Below are 12787 nucleotides of genomic sequence, written 5' to 3' on the forward strand. Positions count from 1 at the left end.
CTACTGTGCTGTGCAGGCAGGCAATGAACCTGGACCAAGGAGCTGTGGGGAGGCCCACTGGGCAGAGGACAGAGCTCTCCCCCTTCCTCCCCTCTTGCTTATTTGAATATGGAGCTCTTGTGAGTTTCAACACTAAACCAGTCTATTTCATCAATTCTGAGATGCACTTTCCATATTTTAAAACCTCTCAAACTGGACTGCATCCTAATTGGCAAGTTCTTAGCATTGTGTCCTTTAACTGACAGCATTATTTTCTTAGTGGTATGAAAACAATAATGCGTCTTAAAATATGGCATATTTTTTGAAATAGGACAACTCAAAGAGCAAGAGCTAAAGAACATAAGGCTAAAATACCAGTATTACTAAATAGTGAAAGTAAAATTCCACCCCCTGACAGGTGTAATCATTTGATGAAAAGAGCATTAAATAGGAAGAGTTAAAAGACCTAGGCTCTAGCCTGTGCAGTCATTCTGCAGCATAAGCCAGCTCTCAGAACAAGCAAAAGCCTGGGCAGGCCTTTCCCACCTGGCGGGGCCACCTTCACCTCGGTGCTGCGGCTGACTGCCTGGCTTCCACGATAGGCACTGCACGTGTAGGAGCCCTCGTCCCTGGCCCTGAGGTTGTGGATCAGCAGTGTGCCGTCTGGGGACTGGTGGACACGGCCATTGGCCTGCAGCGGCAGCCCATTCCTGGAGGGGAGAGGACACCGGGAGAGCTGGGCAGGGCCTCTCGTCTTCGGGCCCTGGGAGACAGGGAAGAGGTGATCAGAGACCATTCCACAGCCAGCTCCTCCTCCTTTGTGGACAGTCTGCAGAGGGAAGAGGTGGGACCGGAGACCAAAAAGATGGAGCATTATCACAGCAAAGTAACTCAGGACTCACAGAACTCAGCCCAGTGATCTAAATTATTGAAAGTTTGCCTCTTACTATTAAAGGGGTCCCGTTCTCACTTTTCATTAACAAAGGCCTTTCAAGCAGCCATGAGGTGCCAGGCCCTCTGCCTGATGAGCCACAGAAGCACTCACTGCCTCCAGGCCACTAGGGTGGGGATGCAGGTGTCTAGGGGACCCTTCCCTGAGGCAGATAGCTGGCCGAGACCTCATCTGAGGATAAGGCAGCCACTGGCTGACAAGAACACAGGGACTTGGGAGCTGGAAGGCCGGCGCCGCCCAGAGCCAGGAGCGTGAGCCAGCCAGCTGCCTACCTGGCTCTGGCTGGGAGTCTGAATTGGACCCTGGGCTAAGGAAGGGGTGTGCCTCGAGCAGGACTGACAGGGACATGGCCTTTGCACTTTGAAAGTACCACTGACTGCTGGGGGACAAGCCTGGGTGCACAGACCAGGTAAATGGCTGCCGCAGTGGTGCACACAGGCAGGAAAGTAAGGGGCTTCTAGCTTAGGTCCTGGGTGCTGGTGGTGCCCCTCCACATGATGACAGATGAGTGGTGAGTTATTTTCCACCATCTTGCACTTAGGGTGCCTGCGAGATACCAGGAGGCACTGGACGTCTGGACCCAGACAGTGTGTCAGCACTGATGTAACATCAGAAGCCACGTGTCTACAAAGTTGTCCAAGGTGACTTTAGAGTAACTGGGGACCAAGGACTTCAGGAACTGCAGGTCTGCGGGGACTGAGATGTGTCCAGAGGACACAGGAACTAGGAGGTAGCTGGTGGCCGTGGCCAGGGCAGTATCCCTGGAGGGGAGGCAGACATGAGGCCCTAGTGCAGGGGCTGAGCCCTAAGCAGGGAAAGCAAACAGGTGGGGACAGCCAGTGTAAACTGGTTCTGTGGGGGGGGCACTGCTACAGGCCAGGCCCACAGGGAAGTGCAGGACCAGAGGAGGGTTGTTTTGGTTTGTTTTGTTTTGAAGAGGGTAATTTGCTGCTGGGAAAATCCAGGTGAGACACAGCTGAACAGGCAGGCCTGACAGAAAAAGGAGAGCCCCAGCCCGAGGAGGGCAGGGCTGGACAAAGAGCACCCCTGAGAAGCCTGCACAGGCCTCCTGCTGCCTTCCCCTTGGGCAGCAAGGCCACGCTGGGGGCAGCAGCCTCCACAGCCCCTGTCCTCCCCTCCAGCGGGCAGGCCACCCCCACCCTGACATCATCTCTCAAATACTCACCTTTGCAGCTTGACCAAGAACATCCCCTCCTCGGCCTTCAGGGCCAGCCTGGGGCCCCTCCATGGCCACCCCTCCTTGATTCTCCCAGACAGGAAACAGCCTCAGCTCCATGCACAGATGGCACTTAGGGGAGAACCTTCTCTGGAGTTCAGGGAGTGCTGGGCCATCTCCTGCCTGGAAGTATCCAGGGGGCTCAGACTGTCCCAGGATCCCCAGAGCCTAGCCTAGGCCTGAAACATTGCAAGGAAGACCAGGGCAAAAAAAATGTTTGCTGAATGAATAAGACCGACTGATCTGGAGTAAAGAAACCGCTGAAGTCTCCAAAGTTGAGTGTGACCCAGTGCTTCTCAACCCCAGGGGAGACTGTGCCACCCGGGGGACACTTGGCAACATCTGGAGGTGTCTCTTACGTCATGACTTGGGAGCAAGTGCTACTGGCCTCTAGTGGGTAGATGGCCTAGCTGCTGCCGACCACCCACAGGACAATCCCCACAACCAAAACTTCTCAGGTCCGAGATGCCAGTAGCCCTGAGGTTGAGAAACCCTCATGTTGCCCAGCCAGCAGAAAAAGAGCAGTCCTATGGGACCTCGTCTTGCAGGAGGTGGGGCTGCAGGCCTTCCCCTGGCACCAGGCCTGGAGGCAGGGGCAAAAGAATGAGGGGTGAGGCAGCCCCCCTCTGGGCGGCACAGCCTCAGGTGAGGGCCTGAGGGCCAGGCCTGCCTGCAATAGAGCCTTACCTGGACCATCTGACGTTCACACTTTCTCCTGCCACCACACACAGCAGCCTGGCCGTGTCCCCCTCTGGTACCATCACAGTAGAGGGCAGCCCTGTGATCGTCAGCTCTCCTGGGCCCAAGGAGGAGGCACCGTTCAGCCACTATGCTGGGCCTCTACTCCTGGGCCACCTGACCTCAGAGGCCGCTGGCCCCACTCACCCTTCTGCTCAGGACAACCCCCTTACCCAGAACTCTGAGCTGGACCCATCGCTGGTCTCGGTCCCGCCCGTTGAATGCGACACAGGCATAGAAGCCGCCGTCTTCCACAGCCACAGGGCTGATGACCAGGGAGCCATCGGGCTGTAGCTGGTACCTGGGGAGCAAGCAGTCAGGTGGCTCCATCCCAGGGGTCTGGCACGGGCCACGGGTGAGGCAGGGTCTCTTTCCCTGGTGAGAGGCTGAGTAGCCCCTGCTGTTCAGCAGGGTCTGACCAACGGCCCGCACCCTTTGGCCCCTGGGCCTCCAGCCACTCTCATTTACGCAGAGGTGCCTGACTTAAAAAGCCTGCCAAATCATTTCACATTTTCTGACACAAAATAATTCTGGTTTGGGTTTCTAGTTTTCACTGTACTTGTTCAGAGGCTTAAATCCTGGCTCTGCCACCTAGGAGCTGTGTAGTATTAAGCTTCTATACGTAAAATGGGGATAAAATAGCTCCCACCTCAATGTGGCTCTTCCAGAGGTTGTATGACACAGAACAAGCCCCACAATCTCAGTATGGGCTCAATAAATATCAGTTGTTATGATTGCAGCCAGAAGTGTCTGCCCCCATTTTGTCCCTCAGTCACCCCCTCTTTTAGCTGGCCTGTTCCTTCTGTCCACTAACCATGCTCTGGAAAGGCCCAGAGCCCAGCAGCCCCACCTCCCAAGACTCCCTTGGGTCCTGCTTGAGACTGAGCAGAGCCACAGGCCACGGCAGGGCAGGGCCCAGGGCAGAAGGGCGAGGGACTGAGCAGACCTGCCAGAGGACAGAGGCTGCCCGTCTCTCTGCCACTCCATGGTGGGCCGTGGGAGGCCCTCAGCACGACAGACCAACCGGATGCGCTGGCCCGGATGGGCATCCACCACCCCAGGCTGGTTCCGGTCCAGACGCAGCCTGCAGAACGAGCAGCCACAGCCATGGGAGTTCCCTGCCACTGCGTCCCCCACACCCTGCCTGTGGACAGGACCTCAGCACAAGCCTCAGGGCCCCCTCCTCTCCAGCCAGCTGCAGCTTCCTAAACAACCCCTTTGTTCTGGTCAGGACCCCCATTAACTACCTGGGGCAGAGTCCACTAGCTTCTCTGGCTTTCTCACCTCCCCTGGCCCTGGATCTCTGACTGTCCCTGTCCTGCTCATCTGCCACTATGGGGCCGGGGCCCCCCGCAGCCCTCTGCACCCCTTCTGTAAACTGGACCGTCGTCTTCAAGGCCCTCACAGGCCCTCTCCATCCCGGGGGCCTTCCCTCCCCTCAGCTCCTGAGTCCCAGGCCATGGACCTGCACCCCTCCAACTGCTTGGGGAAGGGGCCTCTGCTTCCCCAAGAGGCCTGGTTCAGGAGCCATGTGTTCCTAATCCTCAGCCCACAGAGCCCCGAGCAGGGGCCAAAGAGCCTGGTCACAGCACACGCAGGCCTGGGGACCCATTTACCTTCCCCCCAGCCACTGAGACATGGACCCTGGCCCTCAGGTGGGGGAGGCTGAGGGCAGGATGGTGCTGCCACGCTGGTACCTGACCGTGGGCCGTGGGTTTGAGGAGGAGATGGCCCCCGGGCCCCCAGCATCCCCCCCGAGGCTGGAGTCTCGAGAACTGGGGCCCCGGGCTGAGGGAAGTACCTTGGCTCAATCTCAGCCAGCACAGCCGTGTCACCTCCTGTCACAGGCCAGGGGAAGCAAGAGGTGAGCTGCGGGGAGAAGGGGGCGGAGAGAAGGGTGGGCCATGAGGCTGCTGGGGGAAATGTAGAGAAACAAGGGCCACAGGGGCAAGACATCCACCCAGACCAACTGGAGCCCCAGGCCCAGGCCCTCCCACCCTGGGGCCGCGAGAGCCTATTGTGGTGGGGGGTGGGGAGGGCAGAGGCCTGAGATCTGAAGCCGGATCTTCTGAGAGTCCCGGCCTGGCCTGGTGCCGCCGCAGCTGTAGGTGCCAGCATCCTCGGCCCGCAGGGGACTGATGACCAGGGAGCCATCGGGCTGCAGCTTGTGCCTGAATCAAGGGGGTCGGGGCTTGAGCACCGGGCTCCTGAGGAAAACGATGAGCCCAGACCCCGGCCCGGCCTCAGAGCTCCTGGCAGAGGGAACTGTAGGCCACCCACCCTCCCATCCCAGGGGAGATACCTGTCAGAGGACACAGGCTGTCCATCTTTCTGCCACCTGGCGTGGGGGTCCAGGGAGGCGTCATCTGGGCAGAATAGCCGCGCCAACTGCCCCAGGGCTGCCTGCACCAGAGCAGGCTCCACGCCTGCCGAGCTAGTCCTGGAGAGGAGGGAAGCAAGGACCTGACGCTGCCGGCATGAATGCCAGAACCAGGACCAGCCTTTCATTACCGCGTCGGGCCGGGGGGTGGGGGGGTGTGCGGGCATGGAGGCCACGCTCCAGAGGCCCACGGGCTCAGGAGTCCTCCCTCCCCAAGCTCCCGGCACACCCCAGGCATCACTATGTCCCCCTCACCCGGCGGCAGCAGTGCAGGCTCAAAGCCCACGAATGCAGGGGTTGAGGGCACAGCGCACACCAGGTTTGTGTGGCAGACTAAACCATACCCTTAACCCCTTCAGAATTTAAAATTTTGTCTTGTTTCTAATATTCCCAAATCATTAATATGACACCATTGCAGGAGTAATAACAAATGGAACCCACTGTAAACCTGAAAGATACTATCACCATTTTACAGGTCAAGAAACTAAGGCCTTAAGAAATTGGATGACTTGCCAAACATCATGAAGCCCATAAGTTTTTCCAACTAGACAGGCCCGGGGTACACTGGGCTCTCTGTGGATAAATCCAGGCACCACCATGCATCTAGTGCCTGCCTGACCTCCTGCAAGTCTCCCATCTCTGAAACCTGAGGCTCTGCAGCTGTAGAATGAAGGTAAAAAGGCCCTGCAGGCAGGGCTGTTGAGAGGATTTAAGGTGGAGATGGCAGGGCTGGCTGACCTCAGGGTTTTAGCTCTAACAGGCTCAATGGAGGTTCTGGGTCGCTATCTCCCTACCTGGGGAAGGCGGGTCTCACCTGTGGGAGGGGCTGTGGGAGGGTGGTGCTGGCTCCTGGGGGTCTCCACCCAGTCGAGGGGCACTGGGCCCAAGCTCCCGGGCCTGGGGCTGTTCTCCAAAGACCTGGGCGTGGTATGCCTCCCCTGGCCCAGGCTCTTGGTCTCGCCACCGGAGGCCATCAGAAGGAAGGGGCTGTCTCTGGACTGTGGCCCCTGTCCCGTGCCGGCTGGCCTCCTGCTGGCCTCCAGGACTGCTGCTACCACCATCTCCGTGGGTGCTCTGGCCAGAGGCTCCAGGCCCGGGTCGGCGCGGCCCATGTTGAGGCCCACGGCAGCTACTCATGCACTCCTCCTCCGAGGCGAAGTTATTGGCATTGCCATGGCAGCCACCATACCAGAAGCGGTTACACTGGCCCACAGAGGCGACGAAGTACCAGTGGGCAGCCCAGTCTGTGCAGGAGCCATGGGCACTGGGCAGCAGGCACTGCACAGGGTATGCTGAGGGGAGGGAGCATGCACGTCACCACGGTGTCCAGCAATAAATCTGCAAATGCTGCCCAGCAGAGTCCAGCAAGCAGCACCCACCATCTCCTCAGGCTCAGAGACTTAGGGAAGAGGCCCTTCCCAGTTGATGGGGAACATCTACACCCCGGCCTGGGCCCCTGACCTGGCCCTGGGGGCAGAGTCTGTTCACTGCGCAGGTCTGCCCTGGGCTGGGAGCACAGCAGTCTCCAGAATCAGCCCTGTCCACCTCCACCCTCGGACTAGAGCCCTCCAGAAGGTCAGGGCGGTGAGCTCCCTGGCTGGCTGCCCAATGCCCCTCCCCATCCCTGACCCGGGCTCCTGAGTACACGCACAGAGCAACCCAAAGGCTTGACCTCGACCTGCTTAGCTCATGATAAGGGCCCAGTGCTGAGCTCACAGGGGCCTGCAAGGATGTCCAATGAGGGGCCGCCTTGTTCCAGGGCCCTTTGCCCGCCTCTGAATGCACCTTCAGCCCCCAGCCTGCTCATCCATCAGCCCTCCTCCCCAGCACAGCTTGCTCTACCTCCACACTCGGATGTGACGATGGCAGAGGCCCCTGCTTGAAGTCCAGCCTCCTGCAGACCTGATCATCAGCCCATCGGGCTGTCAATGTCCCCAAGACGGTCCCCAGCAGCTCCAGCCTCCAGGACACACCCCAGGCAGGGGGCAGACACCCCGGTCCGGCCCGGCACCAGCCGCCCTACACCACCTCATGCACCACCTCCAGGGGCGGGACGGGCCTTCCTCCTGCGTAGGATCCCCACCTATACCTCTCCCCAATTCTCCAAGCAGCCAGGCAGCCTCAAGGGCAAATGGTTGGGAACGAGAACAAGCTGGCATCTAGTAGGCAATCAGTAAATATTTGTGGAAGAAATGAGTGAATAACTGAAGCCGGTATGAAGGTTTTGGCTCTGTGGAGAGGTTGGGGGCCCAGTGGGACCAGAGCCTACCCACTCACCGTAGCTGGGCTGGCCTCCACAGCCTTCCCCATGTGGGCCAGCTGCTGAGGCCACATTGTCATAGCAACAGCCAAACTGGGAGTCCCGACACCCACTGGACTCATTCTGCCGGGCCTGAGGGATCTGGGGAGGAAGCCCAGAGTTGTGAAGTTGGGAAGAGGTCTGGTTCTTGGTGGGGACTCCAGGCTGCCTGGGGGAGGGTGGCAGGAAGAGGGTGGGACAGAACTGGCCCCAGCCCTGGAGGGTGATCAAGGGCCAGAAGAACTCTGGTGAGCCCCCCCACCCCAGCCCAGCCCCAGCCCTGGAGCCCTGTGCCCTGGAGAGGATGGCTCAGACCAGCAGGCTGCAGGGACCGCCTCTCTCCAAGGCCAAGACTGCAGACAGCCTGGGTCACGGTGGCAGTGAGCACGCTCGGGGCGGGATTCCTGCCCCCTGGCATGAGCAGACACTTACTGTGGAAGCCGCTGCTCTGGGCCCTGTCCTGCTCCCTGTGGTATCACCATCGTAAGACCTTGCACAGCCAGCTTGCTGGGGCCCGTCAGCCACAGACACCCCATCAGGGCAGCATCCATACCTAAACAGACGTCACTCAGCAGCCCTCTCACCACCTTTCCCGGGACCCTGAGCTGTCAGCATCCCAGGACACAGGCTCTCAGGCTCCCTGCGCTGGGTGCTGGCCAGGTAAGGATCTGAGTGGGGGCCAGCATGTCCCTGCAGGCGGGGCACCTCCTAGTCTCTGCCACTTCCCCCTACCACTTTGTGGCTGGCAGAGGTGGGGTGTGGGGCAAGAGTGACACAATAGGCCGAGCAGTGTCCCTAATAACTGGCAAAGTGACACATCCCAGCACCAAACCAAGGACACAGAGAGTCTCCTGAGCCCCCCAAGCACCAGGCTCCAAGGGGGTTTTACAAAACAGCAGCAGATGGGAGATGGGGCAGAAGAACGCCAAAGTGTCCCACCGCTAATTTCACCTCCAGCAATCAGCAGCTGGGAGGGAAGGTGAAGGAAAACAATGTACCAAAGCCCCTTTCCGGTCACTATGGGTGCTCACAGCAACCCCAGCCAGCCACCCTGTTCCCTGAGTCTCAGCCAAGACCAGAGAGTAACTTGCCCGCAGGCACCCAGCATATTGCTGGCAGGGGCTGAGCTGAGAATTCCCTGCAGGCCGCTGGCCTCAAAGTCTGAGCCGTTAAGCACCCCAGCCTCTGAGGGAGCGGGAGCCTGGTTTGGATCTGAGAGCTAGAATCATTCCCCGTGTGCCCTCCCAGGGCCTCAGGCTGCATCTCAACAGGGCGACTGCTGCAGTGAAGCAGGATTTCTACCTGGCTCTGCACAGTGCAAGCTCCGTGATATAAAGGCAGGTCCTCAAGGTTGTCCAATCATGGCACCCCTCCCAGTCCCATCCTGACCCCTGCAAACCCCTCTCTGAGAGAGGCACTGTCCCACCCACCGCACCACGTCCCTCCTCATCTTCCCTCCTGACCTGGTGAGGGAGAAGGGGCACCCACCTGCTCTGCTGACATGAGGCGCCAGGACACCCTTGCCACTGTGGCCCAAGAGATACAGTGTGGCCATCAGGGCAACACCCATGGGGGCTGTGTCTGCAGTCCCAGGGCATGGAGCCAGCCTGCAGGGGCTGCCGGTGTGGGGACTGCTGCAGGGAGGGGCCTGGGCCTGGGACTGGTGGGTGGGGGCCCTGGTCTCCTCGGAGGTTACCCTGGGCTGAGGGCTGCTTCTGGGGTGCCCACCATTGGTTTCTGGACCCTAGAAAGAAGAGGAAGCAAGAAGACACACCATGTGTCTGCCTGACTCCTCATCCTCCAGCTATATTCCACATCAGACCCACCCCTCTCCCTCCTCACTGAGCCCCTCGTCCCCACCCTCAACCTCCATCTCCATCTCCATCTCCAGGGCCCAGGGTTGTGGGCTTACCATAAGCTCCTCACCTGAGGCAGGGGTCTCCTGAGAGCCCAAAGACGTCCAGGGGACCCTGGAGCTAGTGTGCATGGCCTGCATGCTGGGGACTTCTGCAGGGAGCCAGGCAGCCAGGGTGAAGTGCAGAGGGAAGAAGGAGAGGAGAGGAATGGGCCCAAGCGGTGGCCAGGCCTCACCAACGTCTGCTCCCACCCCACCGCTCAGCTAGGGCCTAGGGAACCCAGGACAGCAGAAGTGAAAATCAGCAGATCTGTGATTTTGTAAACCATCTTTCCCATGTTTTAAGAATCTTTAATCATATAGAAAATGCTAATACTACATGTTTAGCCAAAAGAAAAGCCAGATATGAAATTAGTATCTATGTTTGATCCCAACTACATAAAACAAACAAAAAATGATGTTTTTAAAATTAGACTGGTGAAAACACAATCCAATTTAAAAATGGGCAAAGAACTTGAACAGAAACTTCCCCAAAGAAGATATACAAATGGCCAGCAAGCACATGAAAAGATGCTCAACATCCCTGGTCATCAAAGAAATACAACAAGCTATCGCTTCGCTTCCAGTAGGGATGATTCTAATAAAAAAGACCAAGTGTTGGGTGAGGATGTGGACAAACTGTAACCCTCTCACACTACTAGGGGGAATGCGAAATGCTGCAGCCACTGTGAAAACAGCTTAGCAGTTCCTCAAAAAATTAGTTACATTTGGCCCAGCAATGCCACTCCTAAATATATACCCAGGAGAAATGTCAACATAGGTCTACACAGAAACTTGTATGTGAATGTTTGTAGCAACATTATGCATTGTAACCAAATAGTGGGGACCACCCAGATATCCAGCAACAGATGAATGGGAACCAAGTGTGGTATATCCACATAGTTGAATGTTGTCCCACCATAAAGGGAAGTCCTGATGCATACTGCAACTTGGACAAACCTTAGAAGCACACTGCTAAGTGAAAGAAAGTAGTCTCGAAAGGCTTACCATTCCTTGTACATGACAGATCCAGAAGCGGCAAATGCAGAGAGACAGAGGAGACCTGGCGGCTGCACAACGTTGTCAACCCTCCCAATAACATCAAACTGCACACTTTAAAATGGTTAACTGTATATTTGGATTTTTTAATTAAAACATTGCATCTTAAAAACAATAGAATTGAGATGAAGGGATAGAATAGATAATTAAAAAGCAAATGTAAAAATTGTAGAATTTAGATGGTGGAAGGCTACTCACACATAGTTCTTCAACTTTTCTGTATGTTTAAAATTTTCACTAACTTGTTATCCAACTTACTAAATTTGCTAAAAATCACAAACTGTACCATAATTAGAATGGGTGGGTTTTATGGTATATGATATTTAATCCCTTCAATGCAGTTATTAAGAAGATGAAACTTTTCATCATGAAATGCTGGAGAAAAAAATGCAAGAGGCTGAATGGAGAAAATCAGGACCACAGGAATTTTTTTAGTAATGCATAGAAGATGGCTTGTAGGACACACCCCAAAACGCTCAGGAAGTCTCTGAGGGCTTCAGATGTGTGTGTGTTGGGTGGGGGTGGCGGGTTCCTTCCTTCTATTTGTTAATGTTTTTCAGGTTTTCCATGATAAGCATATAACTACATAATGGAATAGTAAGTGAAAATTCCCTTACCATATGGACTACATCTTGCCAGTCTCCAGGGAATATTTTTAAAATAACAATATAGGGTCAGAAGACTCCAGCAGATATGCAGTCAAAATTTCGTTTTCATTTTATTGCCTAACTCACCCAGGCCAAAACCTCAGAGGAGTCCGACAGTTCTCCCCAGCCTGTCACTCCTACCCACGTTCCCGGGCCGGCCCTCACAACCCCCCACCAGCCTGGGGGTCCCAGCCTGCTCCCTCTCTGCTGCCTCAACTTGGAGGCGCCCTCTCCGCTGCCACGCCCAGCCTGCCTCCTGTGACTCTTCTCTTCCCTCTTCGCAGGCTTCCCTGAGTCTGGGGCCCCTTTGCACACATCCTCTGGGCAGTGGCACCGGCTCCATCATCTCTGTGGCTTTCGCTGGCATTTGGGTTTCTGCAGCCTACTCCCCACCCATCTCCCTGTCTCCACTTTAGTCTGACTCTGAGGCAGGTGCCAAATTTGTCCTCCTAAGTAGTTTTCTTGGTGTCACTGTCTAGCTCCAAGGCTTTCATGGCTCCCCTGGGCTTCTTAGACAAAGTATCTGAAGCCCGTGGTCTGGCCCTAAGAGCACACACACACCCCAGGACAGACCCTTTGTCACCGCACACCCTGGGCTGAGGGCTGGTTCTGGGGCCCCTCCTAGTCCCAGAGCTCCTGAGCACCTGACAAGAGGCCAAAGGGACTGAGAAACTGGGTTATAAATTTTACTTAATTAGAATGAATTTTAAATCTAACAGCTGATGCTAGAATTCATTTGTTGGAAAACAACTGCAGTATGTCTGGAACAATTTGGGTATGTGAATCTACTTTTTCAACTGTACATTTTATGAAGTCTAAATATTGATCAAGTACACCAGTGAAATGTTAGCCTCTGAACTGAGATATGCTCTAAGTGTTATACGCTGGAGTTCGAAGATTCAACTTTTCTAAAAATCTTCTGAAAAAGAGTATAAAATATCCCACTCATAATTATTATATTGATTACATGTGGCAAACATTTTATTGGGTTAATTAAAATGTATTATTAAATATAAATCCTCTTGTTTCTTTTTACTTTGGCAATGTGGCTGTTAGAAAATGTCACATGACATGTGGCCTGCACTCTATTTCTGTTGGCAGGCACTGCTCTAGAGTCTAGAGTTGGAAAGAGAAGTGGCAGTGGTGCCCACGCTCTGTCACTCGGACACCCCCCCCAGGGGGGCCTCCTTGTCAGGCCCGGGCCTCTCCTCCCAGGCATTTGCCAGTATGCATTGTAGTATTAGTTACATTACCCAAACCACCAGAAACCACCTAAATCCTAAATCTCACCCATTGTGGCCCCTAGAAATCGTGAGACTGGAGAATGTCCACATACCAAATGGCATTACAGAAAAAGCAGATACAAAGTCACACATATTCCAAGGAGCACACTGAAGATTCATCCCACTAATGGATGGATCAGGGACAACTTGAGTTTCTCTCTACATACTACTTTTCCAATTTCTCCAAATTTTCCACAATGTACATATGTTATTTTTATAATTATAAAAATAACAATGAAGCTTCTCTCCTTTACAACTCAGCTGACCTGAAATTCTCTTTCCATTTTCTTTCTTTCTTCCCCCTGTGAATACCTCTCTG

At 55.4% G+C, this 12787-nt stretch overlaps 1 protein-coding gene across 1 annotated transcript in view; it reads right to left on the minus strand.

The window, feature by feature from the left end:
- PAPLN (papilin, proteoglycan like sulfated glycoprotein) overlaps nucleotides 1–12787 on the minus strand; it is a 31389-nt gene that overhangs the window by 2725 nt on the left and 15877 nt on the right. The window contains 13 exon segments of the mRNA XM_057488336.1: nucleotides 526–689; nucleotides 2856–2964; nucleotides 3080–3207; nucleotides 3853–3990; nucleotides 4604–4680; nucleotides 4683–4744; nucleotides 4953–5077; nucleotides 5209–5346; nucleotides 6101–6578; nucleotides 7564–7754; nucleotides 8018–8138; nucleotides 9074–9329; nucleotides 9498–9592. Of these exon segments, the coding sequence (XP_057344319.1) occupies nucleotides 526–689; nucleotides 2856–2964; nucleotides 3080–3207; nucleotides 3853–3990; nucleotides 4604–4680; nucleotides 4683–4744; nucleotides 4953–5077; nucleotides 5209–5346; nucleotides 6101–6578; nucleotides 7564–7754; nucleotides 8018–8138; nucleotides 9074–9329; nucleotides 9498–9592 (2082 nt within the window).

The sequence above is a fragment of the Manis pentadactyla genome, chromosome 11 (assembly GCF_030020395.1).
Source record: "Manis pentadactyla isolate mManPen7 chromosome 11, mManPen7.hap1, whole genome shotgun sequence".
Taxonomy (NCBI): Eukaryota; Metazoa; Chordata; class Mammalia; order Pholidota; family Manidae; genus Manis; species Manis pentadactyla.